The 27,433-nt window shown below is 39.3% G+C and overlaps 1 protein-coding gene across 1 annotated transcript in view; it reads right to left on the reverse strand.

Annotated features, from left to right (window-relative positions):
• C11H2orf73 (chromosome 11 C2orf73 homolog) overlaps nucleotides 1–27,433 on the reverse strand; it is a 39,312-nt gene that overhangs the window by 817 nt on the left and 11,062 nt on the right. Inside the window, 3 exon segments of the mRNA XM_021178156.1 lie at nucleotides 404–519; nucleotides 13,494–13,647; nucleotides 22,277–22,484. Coding sequence (XP_021033815.1) covers nucleotides 404–519; nucleotides 13,494–13,647; nucleotides 22,277–22,484 — 478 coding nt within the window.

Consider the following 27,433-nt stretch of genomic DNA (forward strand, 5'->3'; position numbering starts at 1 on the left):
AAAGAATGGGAATGGGTGGGTAGGGAAGTGGGGGGCGCTATGGGGGACTTTTGGGAAAGTATTGGAAATGTAATTGAGGAAAATATGTAATAAAAATATATATATAAAAAAAAAATAAACCTCACATATGCCTTCCTGGCACACATAAATCAAAAACATCTAAAAGTTTATCAATATTACTTTAGTAAGTGCTTTCAGGAAATAGATTTAAAACCCTTGCAGTTCAAAATCATGATGCCATTCCTTGTTTTTTATGACACGTTGCTAAGTTTAGTCTACTTATGACTATATTTGTTTAGATGAACTTTTAGAAAAGTGAGCATGACTTAAAAGGCTTAAAAGTTCTCCCATAAATCTATTCCGTTCCACAGCACTGAATAATTAGTTTGGAACAATGCCTTACCTTTCCTTGGATGGGTTCATTGGGAGTTCTCCTGGCATCATATTGATGTATAAAAGAGATGTATTCTACAAAATTGTTCTCATGTTCTCCTGATACATCCAGACTGGTAAGTGGAACTAAGAAAAGCAAGAGATAGTTCAGTGAAATCACTACAATTATTAGATTTGTGTATGGAAATATAAATATTGTAATATTTATGCTTTATGAAACCACCAACAAAATGTCAGGCATACTAGTAGACTCCTATCATCCCAGAGTTCAGAAGGCAGAGGCAAACACCTCTGTGAGTTTGAGGACAGTGAGGACAGCCTGCTCTACATAGTGAGTCCCAGACCTGCAAGGTGAGACCCTTTCTCAAAGGAAAAAAAAATCAAGAGAAATTCCAAAAGTTATCTCCCCATAAGTGTGTATTCTAAATTTGGATTCAGCATTTATTCTGCACAAAAAAAATCTAAATCAAAACAGCTCAAATTAGCTCCATATATGCACTTTGTACTTTAAAAATATTTTTAAGAATTTTATATGTCTGAGTATTTTACCTGAATGTATGTATACGTACCCACGTGCCTGATGATTTCAAAGGCTAGACAAGGGCATCAGATCCCCGAGGACTGGAGTTACAGAAGGTTGTGAGCTGCTATGTGGTGCTGAGAATAAAATCTAGGCAGTGTTCTTAACCATTCAGCCATTCCTTTAGCTTCTATTAGATATGCTTATTACACAGATAGCAATATGCCTTAATAAAAACAGAAGTTATTTGTCAAATTATTTTTGACAGCTAGAAAGGGTATGAAAAAGTTTCTTCTGGATGTCTGGTCCTGACTGAGTAATTAAGAGGGTGGCCAAAGAAGTCTGTGCTGAAGTCACTGCAGCACCCAGTGTGGCTGGCATTGATGAACACAGATTCTTTACACGTCAGCCTAAGTAACAGAGGTTCTACCCACTTGCAAGAGCAGTAAACCTCTAACAAGCACCTAAGCTTATCTTCCACAGTTTGGGTGATGGGTATGTAGTGTTCACTGTGAGTGGCTCTCTAATGCATGTGGGTTTAAAATAACTAGAACTTTACTGGCCTTACTATCAAAAGCGGTTAAAGAAAAAGAGCAGTGTTCACCTGCTTTGAATTCTGTCAAAGAAAATACTCTCGATTCTCCCTTTTACAAATATACACACAGACATAATATTTGCATATCCTTGGCATCTCTATGTAATAATATGTAAGAAATTGATTCCGGTGTTTCCTAAGGGGAGAGAATTGTGTGGAAATGTGAGGAAAGAGGTAGATTAAATTTTTATTATATATTTTTATAGCACTTAAATTATATAAATTATATATAAACTATTAAAATGTAACAAAACATAATTTTTGCAAATGACACTTTTTGCTGGAAGTGGTGGTATATGCCTTAATCCCAGCAGTCAGACAGGAGGACTAACACAAGTTTAAGGCCAGCCTGTTCTATATGATGAATTTAAGGTCAGCCTGGGATATATAGTGATATTCTTCCTCAAACAGAACAGAACAAAACAAGATAAAATAACACATGTTTTTTCCAGTGTGACATATTGTTGCCTAATGTGGTAGTACACACCTTTAAGCACTCAGGAGGCAGAGGCAGAGGCAGATGTAGCTCATGAGTATGAGGCTAGCCTGATCTTCATGACAAGTTTCAGACCAGCAAAGATGACATAAAAAGACCCTGTCTAAATAGTAAATAAATAAACATGATCTAAGTTAGGGGAATAAATAAGAATGAAAAATACATTATAAATATATACTTATTAAGCATTCATAAATTTGATTTTGTATGTTGACATAATTTTTTCTAGTAGGGATGAATATTCAAGTACTTATAATAATAGATGATATAGTTCCCCACTTAGCAGACTAGAATGTAAAGTGATAAAAATTTCTTGATTTCTAACTGAGATCAGCACTAATTTCTCCTTAGTAGTTACCATTCTTGAAGGACTTATGGGCACACCAATGAAGAGCAGGTGCCAACGGCATAGTAACTGCAGGACTGAGAAAAATCCAGTAATTTATATTTTTCTTATAAATTAAGAAAAGAAAACTATCTTTTTATGAAGATCATATTTTCACTATCAGAACATTGATACCTTCTTAGATAAAATGAAGCACCTCTACATTTTAGAATTAACCAGGGGAGTTAGTGGAGAGGTCAAAGCGTAAGCGGTAGAGGACAGACACATTTTCAAATTCAGTCTCTACCACATATAGAGGACATGTGTGACTTTGGTGGAGGTCATTTAATTTTTTTGAGGATAAAATTTCTCCTTTCTAAAATGTACATAATATGTGTCCTAGTTTTATTTCTGTTACTTTGCTAAAAGTACTTCAAACAACTTTAGGGCTTGCTCAGTTTACAATCCTGGGTCACAGCCCATTGTTGCAAAGAGGTCATGGTGGCTGCAACTTAAAATGCTAATCACATCTCACCCACAGGTAGAGCAGAGAGAACTTAGTCCACAGCAGGTTTTAGTATTTAGCTCACTTTCTTGCCTCTTAGTCCATGACCACAAGCCCAGGGGATGGCGCTGCCCACTGTGGGTTGAATTTCCCCATACTGATTAGCATTACCAAGATGATCTGATATAGACATACCATGGTTTAACTTGATTTAGACAGTCCTTTTCTGAGACTTAACTTTTCAGGTGATTCTAGATTGTTCCATATTGACAATTAAAAAACTAAAATCAGAATTTGCTTTCAGGATTATGGGATCAATGGGTAATGTTCATATTTTTATAAGATGCTGGGATCAAAATTTGGTGGAAAAACCATAGATGGGAGAAAGATAGGAATCTGATTCCCTTACTGTGAGAAACTGGTATGAAGAGTTTAGTAAGCTGATTAAAGGATTGATGACCAACCTAGGGTGGAGGAAAAAAAAAATCATATCAGCTAAAAAAAGAACAGGTTGGGAGACAGCTTTTTTGTTTGTTTGACTGGTTTGTTTGAAACAGAGTTTTACTATGTAGGTCTGGCTGTCCTGGAACTCACTGTGTAGATCAGGCTGGATTTGAACTCTGCTTCCTGAGTGCTGGGATTAAAGCCATACCATACACCACCATGCCTGACTAGAAGACAGCTTTTAAACCTTCTTTTGATGTTTCCCCACACTGAATCTGGAAGATCACTGTGACCCACGGCCATCAACCACCTGCTAACACCTGTCAACAGAGTAACAACACCATGGAAATACCTTCAGAGGGTTTGTGGGAGAGCACAGAGTATAAAGGCACTTAGTGAGGAGCATGGTGACATTAATTTGGTCGCTGGGACATATACTGTGAAGGGAAAGAACAGTCTCCTATAATTGTCCTCTTAATTTCACATATGTGCTGTGGCATGCCCCAAATAAACAGATACATAAATAGGTAGATCGGTAGATAGGTAGATAGATAGATAAATGTAATAAAAACTTGTAAGTTCTTCCAGAACAAATTATTGATATAAATGCTGCCTACTGTCCTCCTGGGCAACTTCTCTATAGCCCACTCCAGCAAATATTAGTGTTGTTCTTATTTAAAATATAAGAGGTTGCCTTCTGATGGTATTCCTTTTCACTTTAAGGATGGTGGGGGTAAGCCCTTCAGTGGACTGGCCTGGTAGAGCAACAGCAACTGCTAATGATCACAACTAGCTTTGTGGGCTGGAAAAGCAGCTCAGTCACTGGAGTGTTCACTTAGTATGCACAAAGCCTGGGTTTGATCCTCAGCATCACACAAATGGCCTTCTTGAAGGTATGTCACTAGAATGGGGCTTTGATGTTTAAAGAGCCCTCTGCAGGCTCAGTCTTTCTCTCTGCCTCCTACTTATGGATCAGGATGTGAGCTCTCAACTCCAGCTCCAGTGCCATGCCACCCTTCCTGCCACCACTCTCCCTGCCATGATGATTATGTACTAATTCTCTGAAACTGAAACCAAGCTTTCAATGAAGTGCTTTCCTTTTTTATAAGCTTCCTTAGTTGTGGTGTTTCTTCACAGCTATAGAACAGTGATCAAGACAGTAGGGAATGCATGAAAAGAGGCTGGGGAGGCACAGACCAGGCAAGACTTAAGGTGGTGCCTGCATGGCATAGTGGAAAAGCCTTCTTAAATTTCATCCAATGTTTCTTGTTTCTCTCTTATTTCACTTTCCACCCAGTCCTGGGAGGTATAGAAGGGAAAGGTAGCATCTCTTCAGAGAAATCTAAGACTTCCCAAGAAAAAAGCAAATTACAAAAGCTGTTGAAGAGACATGTTATTCTCAAATATAGTAGAGCAACATCACATGTTTCAAAAGCAACACTGGACACAAGATGACTGAGCAATACTTCAAAATATTAAAAAGAGAAGAATTAAGCATTAAAGTTTTATAGTTGATAAAATTTTCAATAAATTATTAATTCAAATAAAAAAATTCTTGGGAGGCAAGAAAAATCTGAAAAGGTTTTCCTATAAAACAGATCACTTTTTCAAGTAAGCATTCAGATAAAACTACAAATAAATCAAGGAGAAAGCCTAAGAGTTTTCTATCTATGAATCTGTCTGTCTGTCTTTTCTATCTATGAATCTGTCTGTCTGTCTGTCTGTCTGTCTGTCTGTCTGTCTGTCTGTCTGTCAGTCTGTCTGTCTGTCTGTCTGTCTGTCTGTCTGTCAGTCTGTCTGTCTGTCTGTCTGTCAGTCAGTCTGTCTATCCATCCATCCATCCCCAAAGAGACAAGATCTAAAGAATGGAAAAGCAAGTATTATTTCTATGAAAAGCCAGAACATAGTTTCAATAAGACTGGGCAGGTCTTGTGATTAGATGTGACCAATATGATGCTGCAGGAGGGACATGATGCAAACTCCCAATGTAAACCTCAAGGAAGCTTTGCAGTTTTTGCCCTTTGCATTCTGGGAAACTTGAGGTGCCAAGTAGGAAGTCCAGACACCTTGGTGAACAAACTACATGAAGAGACCATAGAAGAGGGCCAGCAATCCCAGGTTGCCAGCGGAGTGTGATTCTCAAGCCTGTTTCTGCCAACTGAATGTTACCACACAACCCAGGCCCAGATTGCAGAGCACTGAGCAAATAAGATGAGTGCTCTTTTAGGAAACTAAATTTAATGTAGCTTGTTATGGAGATACTGAAATAAAAATACATCAGAAGAAAGTAAATTGAATTAATTAGAATGAATCACCTTGTGTCCTACTTTGCTTTTTATTGCTATGGTAAAGACCATTACCAAAAGCAACTCGGGGAAGACAGGGTTTATTTGGCCCATATGTCCTGATCATAGTCCATCTTGAAGGGAAGCCAAGGCAGGAAATCAAGCTGGGCAGGAACTGAAGCAGAGACCATGGAGGAATATTGTTTACTGACATTGCTTTCCGTAGGCTGCTCAAGACTATTTTCTTACACTGCACATTGTGGACTGTGATGGGCCTAACCACACCAATCATTGATCAAGAAAATGCCCACAGATTTGCCTACAGGCCAACCTATTGGAGGCAATTTCTCTGTTGAGGTTTTCTTGTCTCAGACAACCCTAGCTTGTGTCGAGGTGACAAAAAAACTAACCCAGGCCACCTTGTAAATTGTGATCTAGAGTGTTTCATAGCTACAAAATAATGAGTTTAGAAAGTATCCATTTAACCATAGGGACCAATAAAGGACTGTCATTTTATCTATTATAGAGGGACATCTAGTACTCAAACATTATACTTATTAAAACTATACATAATTATCAGTCTCAACTGTGTGAACATGAGACTTTCTAAAAATTCACACAGTGGGCAAAACTTAAGTGAGAGAAAAGGAGAGAAGACTTTCAGGTTCTTGGTGGTTGTGCCATTTTATGAGTGAAAATGGAGGGCTGAAGAGATGACTTCAAGGTTAAGAGCACTTACTGCTCTTGTAGAGGACCTGAGTTTAGTTCCCAGCATCCATGTCGTGAGTTACAAGTATCCGTAACTCCAGCTCAGGGGATGTATAAACTCATGATGGTGCACCTAAACTCACATAAGCAAACATGCATAACATAAATAAAATACACTTAAAAAAAAAAGAATTCAAGAGGGCTGGAGAGATTGCTCAGTGGTTCAGAGCACTCACTGTTCTCCCAGTGAATCTGGTTTTGGGTCCCAGTACCTAAATCAAGAGGCTCACAATCCTCTATAAGTTCAACTCCAGAGTATCTGAGGATACTGGCCTCTGTGGGTACTCGCACTTACATACCCCAAAGCAGAAAAATCACACCTGCATATAATTTAAAATAATAAATTAAATTGAATCCAACTAATTGCTTAAATGAAGCCTTATTAAATAAGAACTACCAACATGTTAAAGTCTATGAAAAATGTTTGAAATCCACTTTTAGAAACTTAATTAAAATAGGAATTTTCTAAGCAAATTGGTATCTAGCCATTGGTATTTTCACCAACAAAATATGAATTACATATTCCAATACGTAATGTGTCCCTTACATTGGTGTGAGGTTAGCAGTTTTAATTTGAGAACATTTTTAACTTTTTATTGCTATGTAGAAAATACCAATAAATATTTTCCTCTTAGAAATTGTACTTTTCTCAGTAGAATTCCCTTGAGTCTAATATAAAAACTGTAACTCTCATAATATATTTTGAATATTTTAATTTTAATGTGTGTGTATGTAGATATGTATCTTTGTATCTTTGTGTGTATCTGTGTATATGTGTGTTTGTATGGTGTGTCAGAGTGTGTGTCAGTGTGTTTGTTAGTGTGTGTATGTATATATATGTGTATATATATGTACATATATATATGTGTGTGTGTATGTATATATATATGTATATATGTGTATGTGTGTGTGTGTGTGTGTGTGTGTATAGGGGTTGGGGGCATATGTTTGCAGGTGTCTATGGAGGTCAGAAGGGTTTCAGATTCCATGGGTGCTGAAGTTGCAGGTGGTTATGAGTGCAGAATATGGACAGTAGAAGCTGAATTCAGGTCCTCTATAATACTAGTAAGTGTTTTTAACTGCGGAGCCATCTCTCCAGCTCCATGTAGTGGTTTGAATAAAATTACCCTTAATATGCTCATATATTTGAATACTTGGTGAATAACTGTTTGGGAAGAATTAGTGGGTATAGCTTTGTTGGCTGGCAGAGGTATATTACTGGGGACTAGCTTTGAGTTTTCAAAAGCCCAAGGCATTTCCTCTTAGCCTCTTGCAGCTTTGTGGTAGATGTCTTAACATGTAAGCTCTCAGCTACTGCCCCAGCACCACATCTGCCTGTCTGCTGCCATGCCACCACAGCGATACGTTGCCTTGATCATGATTTTTCTTTACAGCTATAGAAAAGTAACTAAAATACTCCATATGTCAGATATAAATAAATAAATAAATAAATAAATAAATAAATAAATAAATAAATACAGCAAGAAAGCATACCCCTCGGTACAAAAGAAACAACAAACTAAAATCCATCTTAGAAAAGTAATTTTTACCACTGGGTCTGAATCTGTAACTCAAAGGAACATTAAAATACAAACCTTAGTAGGTTAGCAGCCAAGATTTCCTTTCAACTTTAAACATCATCCTTCATCAATTAAATCGACCTTTCCAAATTACAAATTCTTATGATATAAATCCAAATATGATTGGTTTTTAGAAAGACTCAGATACTATGAAGCATGCCATATGTTAGCTAACTGTGGCATCCAGGAAACTGTGTGGTGGTATGAGACATAAAGGGCACGTTTATTGTTCACAGAAGATAATACTGTTGAAATGCTAACAATGAGACGGAATTGAGTGGGCTCATGGAACAGAATGACTTTTAATTGGCCTTAATACATGCTGGTATAGTTTGTATTCTATAAATGGCTGGTACATAGCTGAATTTTACACAGCCTAAAATCTTACAGTAAAATATTTTTTAAAATAATTTTAATTTAATATCAAAACATTACATAGGAATTATTTCAGGCCAATGTTGGAGCTTTTTCTTTGTTAGTCTAAATTAGATTATGACTTTGAATTAAACTTAGAGTAATTCTTTTTTTGTTTTTGTTTTTGTTTTTTTGTTTTTTGATGCAGGGTTTCTCTGTGTAGCCCTGGCTGTCCTGGAACTCGTTCCGTAGACCAGGCTGGCCTTGAACTCAGAAATTCGCCTTCCTCTGCCTCCCAAGTGCTGGGATTAAAGTCAAGCGCCACCACACCCGGCATACTTAGAGTAATTTTTTTTGTTTGTTTGTTTTGGTTTGGTTTGGTTTGGTTTTTCGAGACAGGGTTTCTCTGTGTAGCCCTGGCTGTCCTGGAACTTGTAGACCACTCTGTAGACCAAGCTGGCCTTGAACTCAGAACATTTGAGACTGCCATTCATTTGGTTATTCAAGCTCTTACTGAGTTTCATCATTATAGTAGATCTGAGGTTATAATAATGAAGTTAGTAATGGGAAATACTGATAGAAGAGAGAGAGGGAGGGAGAGAGATAAAAGACACACACGCGCTCGCGTGCACACACACACACACACACACACACACACACACACACACACACATATACACACGGAGACCGGGAAACAGAGCGACAGAGACAGAGAGACAGAGACAGATAATATGACAGGTTTTAAAAACCAAACTCTAACTTAGTGCCTAACAGTACAATACAGTGGTTAATAATTCAAATACACTATGACTTACTATTACTCTATATAAGCAGTGTGGTATAACTTTAAATGTTTTATTTAGTTCTAGATACAATGCTACAATATTATCTAATAAGATTTTTGTTCACTTATGAGCCAAATAACTTCATTTCTTTCTTATTAAGTTCAGTGTCCACTGCCCCTGGAGAAAGTGCTCAGTGTCCAAGCCACACAAACCCACTAGGTTAAAAAATTATTTTCCCTAAGAATCTATAGGGCTTATTTTACACTTACACCAGAGCTGATTGAGTGCACATGGATTGTTTCATAATTGGTGACATTTCTCATTTCTCTCTCTCTCTCTCTCTCTCTCTCTCTCTCTCTCTCTTTTAATGGAAAGTTTGAGGATCTTCTCTTTGAACTGTTGTTTTACTGTTTCATGATAGGCAGGTATGTGCCTTTTTTCATATCTGGATATACTCAATGGGTCCTTTTCAATGCCCTTTAGGGAGATTTTTCTTACCATTTTAGAGACTGAACAGAGGGTTACATATGAGCATGGACACTAGAGCCAGCTATCTGGGTTCAAATGCTAATCACCTGTCCTGTGATAGCTGAAGGTGCCATCCTGAAAAACGCCGTCCTACTATATTTTTATTTAATTGAGCCTGAAGAACAGTAGACACTATGCAAATCATTATGGAGGGGTCAGGAAAATTAAAAATGGAGATGTCATATGACCCAGCTGTACCAAACTTGGACATTTACCCTACGTTCTCTGAATCAGCATGGCATGGAGACACTTGCATGCTCATGTTTATTGCTGCACTTCACAATAATCAGGAAGTCATCGAACCTGTTTAGCTATCTACAGATGAATGCATGATTGTGTAGTTCATATACACAAAGAAATATTATGGCCCATACAAATGAAATCATGACATTTTCAGGAAAATGGCCAGTATAAAAAAAAATCATTAAGTGAAATGACCCAAACTCAGAAAGAAAAATACTATATGCTTTCTTTCACATGAGTAACCCAAATTTAAATTTTTATGTGCATGAGTACGTAAATGTGTGTGTATATGTAAATCATAAAGTGAGAAAAGGGGTGATGAAAGAAGACACCTTGAGGGTGGGAGTGGAGGAGGGGTGGATTGGTTTAAAGCAGAAGGTTGGAACTATTTGGGAGAAAGAGAACTGGCTAGAGGGAGTGAAGGGGGAGGGAGTGAAATGAAGGAGATTAGTCAGAACAAAATGACATAACCTCTCTCCATATTGTATGATGGATGCAAGAAAAACATTCTGAGCTTCCTAACGCAGATTATTAAATATTTTTAGATCTAAAATGATTTTACCTGACAATGTCATTCTAGTAAACTGAGTTACATTTTTATCAAAACCACAGCTCTATTAAGAGTCAACAAAAGATTTCTTTTAGAAATCACTGATGCTCCAACCTCTGTGATTTGGTCAGTCTAGTTGAAGATAGATATCAGCCAGACCAAAGGTCATGACATTAGAAGATAGAAAGTGATAGGATGCAGCATGAGATAAAATTACATTGTAAAGGGGGTCATCCATCAACCAGGTGGAAAGTCTAGTTCGCATTGTCACTCTTGGAAATGGGGCCCAGAGGGTATCTTTACAGGGAAGCCTCATTAACCTAACCCTTTCCTACCTATTACTAGCGTCTCCACCCAGTTAACCCTTTGCCTGTTCTCGTCTTCACAGTTTACAGCTCTGTCCAACTCAGAACACTGAGAATGTTATATGTCCCTGGATCTTCATCTTATGAGACTCTAAGGTGCCACAAAAAGTGCTTTTAAAATTTGTTATGCTTCTCTCTTGTTGATCTTCATGTTAATTCCATTCGTAGGCCCAACAAAAGACCCCAGCAGGGTAAGATAAAATTTTGCAGTATTTTATTTTCTTACTTGAAAACTGAGAATGTCAATTGTATCACTGCATCCCTACACTCTATAGCAGTGGTTCTCAGCCTTCCAAATGCTGTGATCCTTTAACACAGGTCCTCATGTTGTAGTGACCTCCAATCATAAATACTTGGTATTCAGGATATCTGATATGTGACCCTTGTGAAAGGGTCACTTGACCTCCAACCTCAAAGGATCATGAGTCACATGTTGAGAACCACTGCTATATACAGTTAATTTAAGAATAAAATGAGTTTATATTTGGAAAGTTTCATAAAGTATGCTTGAAATAAATGTTATGTTTTAGTCACTATCTCATCTTCATTTTATCCTTTTCAGAAAAGAGCCCTAGAGAGAATGGACCTCCCAATGTCTTCTCTACCTGGCTCTTCTTCTCTCAAAGTTTCAAGGTTTTTGTTTTGTTTTAAGGTCACAATGCTTCCTTGCCTTGGCATAATTCTACTTTTTGGCTGTCCATTCATGATTAAAAATAGGATAAAGACCAGAATAATTTTCCAAAATAACTACTGTGGTAGTTATCATTTGGCTACAAATCTAGGCTGTAACTGTCTTCATTTTTAAAAAAGATTCCTCTATTCCTCTATGTGTGTGCCTATGTGAGTTTATATGAACCAACAAGCCAGAAGATGGTGTCAGGTCTCTGACGGTGGATGCTACAAGTGTTTGTGAACTGCCAGGTGAGTGCTAGGAGCCAAACTAGTGTCTTCTACAAGAGAAACAAGTGCTCCTTAGCCACTGCACCATCTCTCCAGCTATTAGTAGTCTGTCTCTCCATCCCTCCCTTCGTTCCTCCCTCCTTTGCTCTCTTCCGTCCTCCCTCATTCTCTTTTTTCCTTTCTTTATTTATTTTGAGATGGAGTCTCACTACATGGTTCCAGTTGGCCAGGAACTTCCTATGTTCACCAAGATGGCCTCTAATTCAGAGATCCACCTGCTTCTAACTTCTAAGTGTTGGGATTAAAAAAGTGTGCCATTGCCATCATGTCTGGCTCTTTGGTCATTTATAACGTTAAGACAGGGTGGAAATTGCTGTTAGTGAAACCCTGACTTGGAGCAATGTTTTTCTGTTCTCTTCATTCTTGCCCTCACCTGTGTCTGCTGATATGCCTGAGGGTCTATTACAAAGGTCATGTTGTCTTTGTTATGTTTCTTTCTAGGCATTTCTTTATTCTCTTTGGCCTACCTTCAGAATTTCTCCCACATGCTCCAGAAAAAAATTTCTTCTCTTGTTTTCATCTTATTATTGCTTATTTCTCTGCTACTATTCCATAGACTATTTGTAGAGTCTTAGGAGGCAGAAAATCTCTGCACTTGTTCTACAACATCAATCATAAGCACAAAATTTCTTTCTAAAGGAGAGGCCATGGTCATTGATGGCTTGTTAGCCTTTTTCATGAACCCTTACCCTCAAGGTAGGAATCATGCTGCATATTATTATTTTCTATTTTTCTAATGCCATGACCTTCAGTCTAGCTAAGAGTCAACTAGACTGGTTAAATCACAGGGGTCAGAGCATTAATGATTTCTATGGAGTCATTTGTTGACTGTTATTAGCACTGTGATTATAAGAGAATATAATTCAATTTACTAGAAAGCCATGGTCAGGTAAAATCATTATAGATCTGAAAATATTTAACAATTTGTGTAATATTATTTCTCAAGTTATGTATTTTAAGACAGTAATTTGGAGACACAATCTAAAAATAAGAGTGAGATGATAAAAAAAGAGAAGATATCTTTTGGAAATCATGCTTATTCTTAGAATAAGGCTATTCTACAGGTCAACTTTTGTATTTAACTTTTAAATTCATGTTGCACAAAACTTACTTGACTATTTTTTTCTTTTGAAAAGCACTATATACAAAGATAATTAACAATTAGCATCTTAGTTTCCTTTTCTGGTATTGTGACAAAATACTCCAAAGTAAGAGAAAAAGGATTCATTTTGGTTGACAGTTCCAGAAGAATGGAGCCCATCATGGCAGGGAAATCATGCTGGCAGATATTTGACGCTAGATAGTCACACTGTATTGACAGGAGGTAGAAAAAGAACAGGAAGAGAGATTGGGCTATCCTAAGTGTGGGATAGTGTGCAATGTAAAGGCTCTACAAACATATGACTGGCTGGAGATCCAGTGGCTTCCGAGGGACATTTCACAAACCACAGCAATCAGTGCCCCTCAGAGTATACTTTGAGATACTGCCAGTTAGAGTCAGATTCTATTTTAATAGTTACAGTTTTTATAATTTGATGGGAAAGCTGAGCAGATTTCTCCTAAGTTTCTGACTTTGAAGTTGGTGTAATCAATGGTTTGTACAGTATCTAGAGCTACTGGACTGGAGAGACTTCCGCTGGGAAGAAATAACAGGCTTTTAGAGGACTATATATGTTGTGTATGTGTTTTCAACTTCTATAGAGAAGTCTTTTTTCTCAGGAGGTGCATATGCACTGAATGTATCTTAATTCAATAGCAGGAAAGAGAGTAATAAAGTTTTTGCATGGATAACCTTACCTATTCCACAAGAAGGCTTTTGCATCCGGCTGTGTTTGACTGGCAAAACCAGTGGGCATGCTGGCTTCTGGAAGTCACTCCGCTGGACACTCTTGGTGTCATAAGATGGTTGGGAGACATGTTTTGGTGCTTCACTATGGAACCACCATTTTCTCTTCACAGAAAAAAATGGAAATGCACTGTCAAATAATGATGGAAATTTTCATTTGATGCTTAAAGTCTATGAATATTCAGTGATTTAATGTAACAAGATATTAGTATAGAATTATTATTCACTTTGTGTATGGTTCGTTCATATGACGTATATGTGCATGCAATACTCATGAAGAGGACATGCCATAGGGTACCTTCCTCAGCTGCACTTCCATTTTGTTTATTGCGACAGGGTCTACCACTGAACCTGAAGCTAACCAATCCAGCCCAGCTGGGTGTCTAGTGAGCTCCAGGGATCTGCTTATCTCTGCCTCCTCCTCTCATTACGTTCCCATCCTAGTCCCCCAGCAGTGTTATTACAAGCATTTCTATCTTGCGGATCCAAGCTCAGATTCTCGTGGTAACACACAGGTTACTGAGGAAATGTTCCCCCTGGCTCAGGAGTTTGAACACTTGGTTCCAGTTGGTGTTGCTGTTTGGGGAGATTGAGGAAGCAAGACCTTGCTGGAGCTGTTCTGTGTTGTGGTAACATTGAAGCCTCTCAGCTTCTTATTCTTGCCACCCTGACTGCCCCTTGATGCCCCTGCTTCTCTTCCTACAATAGATTCATATCTTTAAAAACTTAAGCCAAAATAAATTCTTCCATAAGTTGCTTTTGGTTGTGATGTTTTGTCACAGCAACAGAAAAATAACTATGAAGCAAGCAAGCCTAGAAATCTGAGTTTCATCTCCGGAACCCACAGTGTAGGGATAGAACTGTCCCCTGAAATTGTCTTCTGAGCTCCATAAATGCATTGTAGCACTCTAACCTGCTCACACATACAAATAATAAAATAAATGTCTTTAAAAAAAAATCAGCTCTGACTCTGTAGTAAGAGATGTCTGTAATATGATTTAAGAGGAATGGGTACATATATTACAATAATAAATTCTGACAATTGAGGCTCCATTGATACACAATGGGAGAGGTATTCCTAGGGTCACCCCACAGAGCTGCACAGAACCTCTTAAATGAGCTCAGCTTCTCGAAAGACAAGCAAGGAGCCGGGCGTGGTGGCGCACGCCTTTAATCCCAGCACTCGGGAGGCAGAGGCAGGTGGATTTCTGAGTTCGAGGCCAGCCTGGTCTACAGAGTGAATTCCAGGACAGCCAGGGCTATACGTGAGAAATAACTGTATACTGTATGTCTAACAAGGTCAACTTATTGATAGAGACTGTTGATAAGCTTAGAAATAGAGTAAATTTGTGAAAAGGCCAAAGAGAGCAAAAGTATCTTGTGGGGATGGGAAGCAAGAAATCAAGAAATGATGAAAATAAGGAATGCGAACATTGTTCTAGGCTGAAGGCACAGCTACTAATCCTGGTGGATTGTAAGAAGTATTCTTAGACTGGACAAGATGGGATGCACAGAAAACAGAGGATCAAGAACTGAACAAGGGAAGCAGATCTCAGCTTGTTAAATCAGCACCAGTTTTAGGCCAACAACTTGCAGCCAAGAATAATAAAACAAAGGGCAATTATAAACACATTTCACAGAAATTGAGCAACTAGGAAATTCAGGACAAGACTGAAATTGACTAATGTTTTATATTTCCAGAATGAGCTATAACATGGATTTTTAAGTGGACTACTTGCTCTGGGTCTTAAGAAAATTCTAGAACAGATTACTAAACAGATGGTATCTTCTCACTATCTGGCTAAAAAGTCGTTTGCTACTGGTCTTGGATTGCCTGCTTTCTCACAGCTCTCTATCCCATAATTATGACAATGCTTATTATGGCAAACTAGAATATGCTTTCTTTTACTTTAAGAATAATTCTGAAGTGGGCACATCCCTTTACAGACAAGAAACATATAGAGATTAAGAAATACCTCCAGGTACAGTGCTGTGGCAGCCACCAACACCTACCTACCTGTACATGCCCCAAATTCTGTGTTCTGTTGTCACTGGCTAGGGCAAATAAGCACAGGTTTAACCACACCATCTCAAAGTGCTAAGTGTCTTCGTCCATACTGTGTAGGTGGACTCTCATGGATGGGGCAATTCATAATGTAAGTTCATTGACTTTCAATTCTGGAGCCTATGAAATGTAATAAGAAAACAGCCAGGCTCCAGCAGGTTTGGCAACTCTAATTCAACAAGAACCTCCACTCCTCAATGTGGCAGGGGTGGGAGAGGTAAAATAGAGGCCTGATAATGATAGGCTTGCCCTTTTATGCCAGAATTGAGCTCATCATGAGGCAGTGCCTTCAAGGCCTAGGTCACATCTCTCAACACAGACAGCGGCTTTTAAATTTCAATATACATTTTAGAGGAAACAAACTTTGAAACCATAACTGTAAGTGCCTCGAGGAAGTTTTCCTATATAAAGGTTATCAGGCATATACTTAAACCATAGACTCTTTGAGGAGAAGGAGCTTATTTTGCTAATACTCAAGTAACTGAAAAAGTAACTTTGGGCAAGGGAACCATTAGGGAATGTCTTGGGCCTTGATGTTGTCTCCTATAGTATAATGCAAGCAGAGATCTTGAGTTCACCTTAAAGAAAACTTCTGTAATTTCACAAGAATGAAGTATGATTGAATTAGGTCTCTGTAGTTAGATTGCTCCATGAACATTAAACATGGATACGTGTTCTTCCCTGTTACTTTCCTGTTTGGGGCCTTCCTCCTCATATCTGCAAAGTGTGCTCTTGAGAACACATGTTCACGTATGAAGGATCCATGCCTTCCGATCCAGGTGTTTTCTTACAAGACACTATGACACCAATGAAACAGAGGCTTCTTGTCTCACTTATGTGGTTTTATCTCACTCTCAGGTGAAAAGCTAATAGAAAAAGTCACTGTTCCATGGCTCACTCTAGTGTTCATTGATTGGCTTTGCCATGAAAATTAGTTTATGGCAAAATAAACCAAACGGGAGAAGTAGCAGGGTGTGATGGTTTTGTCTGGGCTTTGGAGGGTGGGCTCCATTTTGCAGGTTGTAAACGGAGTACTGCCTAAAAAAAATGTAACTATTTCTTTTTCTTATTCTGAGGCCTATCTCTTATTATGTCTGTCCAAGGACACTATTCTCTGGGGCTCCTTTTAAGGGAAATGCCTATATATTCTCGACAGCAACAATCTCCCTAACTCTGACCTGGAGAGCTTCATGACTGTTGTCCTATGAACCCACTGGTCACACTTAGAAGTAATTCTAAGGAAATGACTGTGTTATATACCTATTAACCTATTAACTGGGACATAACTCACACTATGGAGGAGGTTGTTGTGATACAGGCCTTTAATCTCAACTCTTAGGAGTCAGAGCCAGACAGGTCTCTGTGAGTTCAAGGATAGCTAGCCAGCCAGATATAAGCAGCAATTTCCTGTCTAAAACCATCGCCTCCACCACTACCACTATCACTACAACTACCATCACATCACTTCCACAACCACCTCCACCACCATCTCTACAATCACCACCTCCACCCCCATTTCTACAAACACATCTACCACCACCTCCACCAATACCACCACCATCACATCACCTCCTCTACTACCACCACCATCTCCACAACTACCATCACACCATCTCTACTTCTAACTCTACCACATCCAACTCCACATCACAATCTCTACAAGCAAATCTACTACCACCTCTATCAATACCACCACCACCTATACCATCTCATCCACCACCACCACCACCACTACCACCTCCATCACCAACATCCACCACCACCACTACCACATTCTGGGGATTCCCAAGGACACGGATTTCTGCCAAAACTTTACACAGACCATGGAATTTAATTTGTAGAGCTCAGTGGCTTAAAAAAAAAAAGTGGAAGTTTTATCACAATGATTAGGCAGTCAAGGTCATGTGAGTTACAATGTTCTCAAACTGGTATCTCAATGATACCAGGGATGCGGAAAATTTGCTTTTTAAAAGCAACTCTTAAAGTCTCTTATGACAGTTACTTCTAAGCTGTGTTCTGTGGAACAACAGTTCTCTGGCCTATTTATTAATAGATGTTATTCAGAAGAAGTTCTATGGATAAAGCTATCTTGGAAACGAATATTTTCAAGCAAATTCAAGCATGCTTATCCCAAGATTTCTCAAAACTGATATAAATGGTGACTCTCTGAAAAAGGTATTTGGAAATAAACCTTTGACTTAACTTTGGAAATGTATTTTTTCAAGGAGATGAACAATGGCTAGTGTTCTGAAACTATACGTTGGAAATATGTTTTAGTAAACACTAGAAAGAAGGGTCACTGTGGGAGGGATGGGAGGGGGCAGCATTGGAATGTAAATAAATAAATCAGTATTAAAAAAAGAAAGTACCTGAAGGGACCCTGGTTAGCTAAGAGTATGGCAAGCATAGCTCTGGCAGGCCACGCCCTCTTTCCCATCATTCCCTCTGTGTTTCTAAAAATTCTTAGATTACATTCCTGAACCTAATCACCAAGGTCTATTCCCTTATTTGTCTTCTTTCTCCTCTTGAAACTGTCTACCAGCTATCAAAGTATTGAAGTACAGCAATTAAAAGACCCCTTTGACTGCCCTAATTAACATGCCTAATCAAAATTAAATACTTCACCCACACACAGGGTTTTCCCCCTTGTACCTTTATAAACCACCCTTTGCCTGCGGGCCACATCTGTCTCCTATCTATCCAGAGGCAGTCCTTTGTCCCTTGGGACAAATACCCCTCCTCCCTCTTCTTTGTTCTTTACCCCTTCTCTCTCCTGTCTTTGACTCTTATTCCCTGACCTCTTTTCTGCTGAAGCAAATGAATCTTCTTTGTACTGAGTACTTGGTCTTGGAGGTCAAGGGCTGATAATTTTTCTTTTAATACCAATTGTTCCTGTTAGATTAGCTTTTAACAAAATTAAACAAACAGCAGCAGCAGAAAACTAGCTTTACTTTTTCTAGCACCCAAATTTTATGACATTAGGTAGAAATGCATATATGATCATTTCATTTAAAAAAAAAAATCTTGTAAACCAATAAAACTAAAAGCCAGGTGTGGGAACACACTCCCATGATTCCAGTACTCAGGAATCTGAGGAAGAAGGCTTGGGCTACCCACATAGGAAGATACTACCCTACGTAGGGGTCCTACCAGACTAACCAACCAACCAAAGAAAACATATCTTGAGATCTCAGTGTACAATCATACCAGTAAACAGCAGTTAAAATATTTAGGCAGCTTAATTTTACTTGAAAGCCAGTATTACTATATTTTAACTAACCTAACTTTTAAAAAGAAATGTCATCTTGAATAAAGGAACAAATTTTACACATGTGAAATAAAAATGAGCATTTTTTAGGTTCCTGGAAATGAAGGCATTAGCAAGTTCATTGTTGCTTTCCTTTTATTTTTGAAATACGAATATTCCCTTCATCCCTTCATGTGTACACCAATCCCTCTGTAACTGTGATGCATCTTGCTCATGTCTGTCCTACTCAGCTTCACACTTCCTTGGCCTGGCTCTCATTGGTCTAGTGAGTGTGTAACAACTGTCAGCTAGCCTTCCGGATGGCAGTGGCTAATTTTTGTTGTTGTTTTCCACAATATTTATAATACAAACTATAGTAAGTCATTTTGGATTAAGTTTTCAAGCTTCAACCTTTCCATTTTCCGAACTAGTTTCACCCTCTTAGTGTCTCCACCGTGCAGAGAAATGACTTAAGATATAAATCTGAACTAACACTTGTTCACTGTTAACAGAGGAATGTTAGATGGTGTTAGTATGGAGGACCCCACAGACAATTTACATTTAAATATGTGAGAGCAGAACTCCACCTAACCATCCATGGGAAAGTAATGGAACAGGGTGAGGTGTCTGAGACCATTCACATGACACACCTCTCCTTCCACAAAAGTCATACTGGAAAACACTTATGTGAGAAAATGCAATGGCAGATTATGTTGTTCAGTTCCTAGACTCAACACTGTGTTAGGTCTCCTACTTTAGAATCCAGCTTTAAGTAGGATACAGTGATATCCTCAGGCCCACAGCTGTGCAGATCAGCAAAATGTGCTACTAAGAACAATTGCTTCTAACATGCTTCCTTTGTGAACCAAGAATGTTCAATATGGTAGTCACTTCCTCACTTAGAACCTTATTCATGTGACTTTCTCTGATCACCTATTCAGAACTACAACTCTGGGCCAGCAAGAGGGCTCAGAAAGTACATGCACTTGCCACTAAGTCTGATGACCCAGGTTTGCTCCCCACAGCACTGACACATGGAAGAGAATAGGTTCTTGCAACACACACACACACACACACACACACACACACACACAGAGAGAGAGAGAAACAAAATTAAAAGAATAAGGTTGCAATTCTAGCACCAGCAGTCTTCCCTGTCCTCCATGCAAGCCCATACCATTCAGCATCCTAATTAGTTTACTTCTGTTGCCCATTCCTCCATTAGAATATGAGCAGCCTAAGACCAGAGCATTTCCACCATTTATTTGACTCAGTGCTGAATCTCTAGCATCTAGAAAAGGACTTGACCAAAAGTATCTATTTTAAGCCTGCTGCATAACAGTTTCCTCAGAGACTAAACAGGAAACTCCTAGGGCAGGAAGGTATATAACTCAAAATAGCTCCAGGAAGTCCCTGAAATTGATGAGATTCACTAGGTCCCTCTTGCCTGAGTAACTAATAAAGACTGAGGTGAAGTCCCTTTCAGAAGGAAAGAAGCTGAGCTGCAAAACAACAGAACAAAACAAACAAAATACAAGACAAAATAATTAAAACATCAACCTCTGAGATCAGACTAGCTGCCTAGAAGAAGCAGAAATTAGCCTTGTTGACTGGAAGAGGTTTAGGCCAGAGTCACTTGAGAGGGACACTCCAACCTGTTGAGCTGCCTGCAGGCTGTGTACTATGTTCCATGTTTTCTAGTTGTATTTTGGTTTTGGGGTTTTTTTTTGGGGGGGGGGTTGTTTGTTTGTTTGTTTGTTTGTTGTTTTTGTATTTTGCTGTCACCCCATGCTGGGGTGGACCTTGGTGATGAAGCTGTCTCTGAGTCTTTCCGGTAAGTAAGCCCAATAGAACTCATCGATACACTAAGTTGGTTTTTCATGGGATCCCTACTGTGGTTTGTCACGAGATCCCTATGTGGGATGAGTAGATATGCATGCTGCATCTCCACAAGAAACATTTTGTTACACAACAAATCCTCACAATAAACTATCCTCACTCTATAGATAAGGAAGCCGAAGCTCATTTGACCAGAGTCATGAAAAATATACAGTGGCAGAGAAAGGGTGAAAAAAACGAGAATGCAGCAGAGAACAGAACTGTAAATGCATTTTTTCCCCTGAGAGGATTTTCTTTAAAGCCACAAACTATATTAATTAATTTCTATGGCTCCCTAGAAAAGGATAAAACTATAGAAAACAGGTCAGTTTGGCAACTGTCATTCTGTAGCGAGAGAAAAGGTTGTGTACAAAGGAGCTCAGGGGAAGTTTGCAGGATGAAGGCAAAATTCCACAGTTGGCTTTGTGTGGCTGACATAAGAATTTTTGTGTGGCACCTTTGGCAAATGGATAGGACTACACACTTGAATTGGTGAAATTCACAGTGTAGACAGAAACATGTTCCTCTGACCAGCCAAATACATTTTGTCTTAACCTCTGAGCTTGTGAATAGTTGTGCCACACTGCAAAGGGGCATTGTTGGCAGGAATTTTGAGATGTGGGGTAGGGTGGGTTATCCTGGAGTATAGGATGGGCCTACAGTAATTTCAAGGGTCCTTCTATGGGAAGGGCTTGAAAATTGTCCAGAGGAAAGAGGTGAAGGTGTGCTGCTGCTGACTCCGAAGAGGAAGATGCCTTGAGTCAAGATCTAGAGGTAGCTTCTTCATGCTGGGAAAGGCAAGAAACAAGTTCCCCCTTAAGACCCCTGCTGAGAACCAGTGAGGCTGTCTTGGAACTTCCAAGCTTCAGGACAGCCTGAGAGTAGACCTGTGTTTCTTTAAGTCAGTACTGAAGCTTGTAACTGAAAACAGCAGCAATAGGAGATGACTACAACTATCTAACAAATCTGACTCAAAAAATAATGTACTATATTTATTATGGTAGATAGAGTGAGAGGAGCTTGGCTTACCCAATAGTCCTGGGCCAGAAAGAAGACTGTAATATTTGTTTACTATGTAACCACCCAGGAGTATTATCTATAAAATATTTTAAATACCATTTTATACAGATTGTAAAGATTAAAGAATACAATTTACATAAAATTTAACTTATTCCTAGCAGTGGAAGCTAGTCTTTTGTAGAAAGGCAGAATTTCGGAACATCATGGGAAGTGCTATGTTAGCACATGACAGAAACACAACCCTACAGAGAATGCTGTTCAGCAGTCCTCAGGCAGCACTTACTGGCTACAGACTGATGCTCTAGAAACATTAGCTGGATTCTTCCTTCCATCCCCCTACCCACCCACAGAGAGCTTAGATGCCATGGTTCTCTACTAAACCCTAGGTTACTGCTTTAACTACTTGTAACAACAGCAATGCTCTGAGATGTGTCATGACCTTTAAATAGACTGTAATCAAATTGCCCTGCAAAACAGCTTCCGAATCTAATTCTACATTTATATATAGTAAGCGTCAGTCCAACCTGCTTTTCTGGCCCTTTATTATCAATGTAGGGAACTGGCTCGTTGTATGTTCTTGCATTTGTGTATATGAATTTAGCATAATTTACACGTCTTCTGTCCACACATGGTTTTGGGTGTTGTGTGCTTTTCCCAGGACTTTTTTCATTTTTGATTTCTACTTTTCTTTCAGCTACACATGCTATACCAGCATCTTCTGTTTCATGCTGTCTGAAAAACATAAGTGGTAAATCGTTTATCCCAATAAGCATCTCAGTAATTATAACTAAATGAGATAAGATATAGATATATTTCAAGCATTTGGTAGAGTTATGCTATTAAAATTTGAAATTGGGGTATCTTCTCACTCTAAATCCTGCAGCAATGAAAGGAGTCTGTGTTAATAGTGATTATTATCATGGCATACTAGTATACTGAACAAACTATCATTTTTTGAAGTAAAGAGTAATGACTTGATTGTGCTTATAAATCATGAAGTATTTATGCACATGGGTAGTTACATGCTAATCTGAACATATCTTTTTTAAAAGTTTTATTATTGGGCTGAGGTGATGGCTCAGTTGACAAGAACAGGTAAAATATGTTGCCTCACATGTACCTGAGTTCAAATCTCAGCACCCATGTAAAAATCAGGGTATGGCTGCAAGTGTCTGCAGCCTCAGAGCTGTGGGAGATAGAGACAGGAGGATCACTGGGGATTTCTGATAGCCAGCCTAGTTATAGGTTCAGGGAGAGACTTTTCTCAAGGGAATAAGGCAGAGAATGGTAGAACAGTGTACGCCAATATCACTCCCACATTAGCACATGTAGATAGATAAATAGATAGATAGATAGATAGATAGATAGATAGATAGATAGATAAGATAGATGGAAAAGTTCCGGTTAGCAGCTTTTTACACTGTATGCCTAGATAATTCAAGCTTCTTTTTAAAAATTATTTATTTATTTATTTATTTATTTATTTATTTATTGCACTCTAGATTTTATTCCCTTGCTCCTGTCTAGCCTATGACTGTTCCACCCCCCATACCTCCTCCCCACACCCTGTCTCCACAAGTATGTCCCTATAACCTACCCCCCACACAACTAGACCTCTAAACTCCCTGGGGCCTCCAGTCTCTTGAGGGTTAAGTGTATCTTCTCTGACTGAACCCAGACCTATCAGTCTTCTGCTATATATGTGTTGGGAGCTTCATATCAGCTGGTGTATGCTGCATGGTTGGTGGTCCAGTGTTTGAGAGATCTCAGGGGTCCAGGTTAGCTGAGACTACTGGACCAGGATCACCCTCCTCCTCAGCTTCTTCCAGACTTTCCCTAATTCAACCACAGGGGTCATCAGCTCTGTCCATTGGTTAGGTACAAATATCGGCATCTCCATTGGTTAGGTACAAATATCGGCATCTGACTCTTTTAGCTGCTTGTTGGATTTTCCAAAGGGCAGTCATGATAGGTCCCTTTTTGTGAGTGCTCCACAGCTTCAGTAATAGTGTCAGGCCTTGGGACCTCCCCTTGAGCTGGATCCCACTTTAGGCCTGTCACTGGACCTTCTTTTCCTCAGGCTCCTCTCCATTTCCATCCTTGTTCTTTCAGACAGGAACAATTATGAGTTAGAGTTTTGACCATGGGATGGCAATCCCCTCCCTTACTTGATGCCCTGTCCCAAGATACAGTCCACAGAACTCAAAAAAGTCAGCAAGCTGAAGAGCCCAAGTGAGGATGCCTCAGTCCCACTTGGGAGGGAGAAGAAAGCAATCACAAGGGGGGAGAGAGGGATGAACCTGGGAGGGAAAGTGGACAGGTGTGGGGTTTGGAGGAGGGGAACCTGAAGACCTAGGAAACAAACAGCAGAAGAAATCATGAAAACAATTGAAGATATGAAGAGAAAACTGAATAAGAAGATAGAATATCTGAAGAACAAACTTAAATAAAGCTTTAAAACTCAGGAATCCAAACAAAAGGCTCTAAGGAAAGTGTCACCCATGGATCATGTGGAAAAGAGAATATCTGGTCTTGAAGACATGGCAGGGACTCTGGGTCACTATATATAGACAAAATTTATGAATAATAGGTATAGAACAGTAGTTCTCAGCCTAATGCTATGACCATTTAATACAATTCCTCATGTGTGGTTTCCCTTCCCCAACCCTGGAACCTGCTTGCTCAAGGGTGGAGTTTCCTGCTCATTCTTTCTGCCACGCCCACTGCTGGACCCTGTCGCTTTGCTGCTTGGAGACACACACGTGTTCATTCCTGCTACTGGACCCCGGGTTACTTGGCGGGAAATCGGGTTCCCTCCCCCTTCCTTTATAACTGAGTGTCTAAAGAAGTAAAATGGAGCTTTGATCAGAATGCTGTCTTAGCTACATTTCTTTCTCTCGCCGCCTAGCCCCTCTTCTCTTCCAGGTTTCCAAAATGCCTTTCCAGGCTAGAACCCAGGCTGTGATCTGCTGGCAGGACACAACAGATCTGCTGGCCGGACACAACACTCATGTTGTAGTTACCCCTAACCATAAACCTATTTTCATTGCTACTTCATAACTTTAACTTTGCTACTGTTATGAATCATAATGTAAATATCTGTATTTTCTGGTGATCTTAGAAGACCCCTGTGAAAGGGTTGTTCAACTTCCAAAGGGGTCATGACTCATGGTTGAGAACTCCTGGATACAAAAGAATGAGAAGAAACCCAGAACAGGGACATAGAAAACATTTCAACAAAATCATAAAAACATTTACTAAATTTAAGAAAAGAGATGGGGCAGAATCGGTGGGAGATAGGAGAGAAACCAAGAGGGTTAGGAGAATGAAAGGAAACATGTATATTTGGGGGGTGGGAGAAAGTGGGGGAGGCCTCTAGAAAGTCCCAGAGATCTGGGACATGGGAGGCTTCCAGAACTCAATGTGGGTGACCATAGCCAAAACTCCCAATAGTGGGGAGATAGAACCTGAAGGGACTACCTCCAGTAGTTAGACAGGGCCCCCAGTGAAGGGATGGGGACATAAACCCACCTTGAAAATTTTTGATCCAAAATTGTTCCTATCCAAAAGTAGTGCAGGGACAAAAACTTGAGCAGAAACTGAAGGAAAGGCCAAATAGTGACCTGCTCAATGTGGGATATATATTTAAGCTATCAAAGTTAAATCAAATGAAGTAAATAATTTAAGTAGATATACAACAACCATTGAGAGATAAAGTAATTAAGGATCTAACTGAAAAACAACAACAACAAAAAAAAAAACCAGTAACATTTTGATACAGATTAAAAGTTCACCAGAACTTCAAAAATGAATTGACTCCCAAATTATTCTGTAAAAAAGAAAAGGAGGGAATTATTCTAAATTATTTTTAAAATCCAGTATTACTCTTGCATAAAAAGACAAAAAGGAGTCAAAGACTTAACAACAACAACAAAAAAAAAAGAAAGAAAGAAAGAAAAGAAAAAAGAAATATGTAAACATCTGTATTTTCTGATGGTCTTAGAAGACCCCTGTGAAAGGGTTGTTCAACTTCCAAAGGGGTCATGACCCATGGTTGAGAACTGCTGGATACAGAAGAATGAGAAGAAATTATAGGCCAATCTGATGAATATAGACACATAAATAAAATTTCTCAATAAAATATTTCAAAACAAAATCTAAAAGCACATAAAAAAGATCATCTTCCATGATCAAGTTAGCTTTATTCCAGAAAGAGGCAGGAATGGGTCAACATACAGAAATTACTAGATGTAATCTGAGCCAGGCAAGGGGGCACACAACTTTAGTGAAGCTAGAGGTAGGTATATCTCTGAGATTGAAACCAATCTAGTCATCATAAAGAGTTCCAGGTAAAACAGAACTACACAGTAAGACTCTATTTCATAAAAGCATAATACAGAGATAAATGAATAAATGTACTCCATATTTTCCATATTTTATGTGTCCACCACATAAAAAAGATTCAAGTAGATCCGTTCCGGTCGGGGTGAGCCCCACCATCTTCTGCCTGAACCAGGCGGAGGCCACCAAGGGCTCCATAGTACCTCCCACGCCACAGGACCTGGGGATCACCTCGAGATCAAGAATCGCAGAGGGTCTTGTGCCAGCAGAAACAGGGACAAAGGAACCCCGCCCAACCAGAGGCTGGGATTCTTTCCAGTCGGGGCCAGCCCGGACATCTTCTGCATGAACCTGGACAAGGGCATCAAGGGCCTCAGAGGACACTCTATGACTCTCCACACCGCAGGACCCCTAGCATACCCAGGACCTCATAATCACGGGAGAGAACATGGGCGACAGAAGCAACAGAACTTCTTTGACAGGGTCCCTTCTGGCCTTCATCCTCAGCCAGGAGGCAGATCTGAGACACCTTCCTTGCCAGAGGAGAGTCAGCCTACAGGTAGGGCTCTGACACCAGGACTCAGGAGGTAGATCAGAGCTCCAGACTTCTGGACACCTGCCCCATAAGAGGAGAGCTTGCCTGCAGAAAGTGCTTGGACCCACTGGGACTCAGGTGAGAGTTGGACTTCCAAGAGTGCTGACAGAGGCTAACAGAATCACAGGAGGAACAAGCTCCAGCCAGAGACAGCTAGAACATTAACACCAGAGATTACCAGATGGCGAAAGGCAAATGTAAGACTCTTACTAACAGAAACCAAGAACACTGTGGATCATTAGAAACCAGTACACCCACCACAGCAAGTCCTGGATACACCAACACACCCAAAAAGCAAGACTCAGATTTAAAATCATATCTCATGATGGTGGTAGAAGATTTTAAGAAGGGCATTAATAACTCACTTAAAGAAATATGGGAGAACACTGCTAAACAGGTTGAAGGCCTTAAAGAATAATAGGAAAACACTGCTAAAGAGGTAGAAGTCCTTAAAGAATTACAGGAAAACACTGCTAAACAGGTAGAAGTCCTTAAATAATTACAGGAAAACACAACCAAACAGGTGATGGAATTGAAAAAAAAAACATTCAGAACTAAACAAAAAATTCTCACCTGAGGAATATGAAATGGCTGAGAAGCACCTGAAAAAATGTTCAACATCCTTAATCATCAGGGAAATTCAAATCAAAACAGCCCTGAGATTCCATCTCACACCAGTCAGAATGGCTAAGATCAAAAATTCAGGTGACAGCAGATGCTGGCGAGGATGTGGAGAAAGAGGAAC

The sequence above is a fragment of the Mus caroli genome, chromosome 11, assembly GCF_900094665.2.
Source record: "Mus caroli chromosome 11, CAROLI_EIJ_v1.1, whole genome shotgun sequence".
Lineage (NCBI taxonomy): Eukaryota > Metazoa > Chordata > Mammalia > Rodentia > Muridae > Mus > Mus caroli.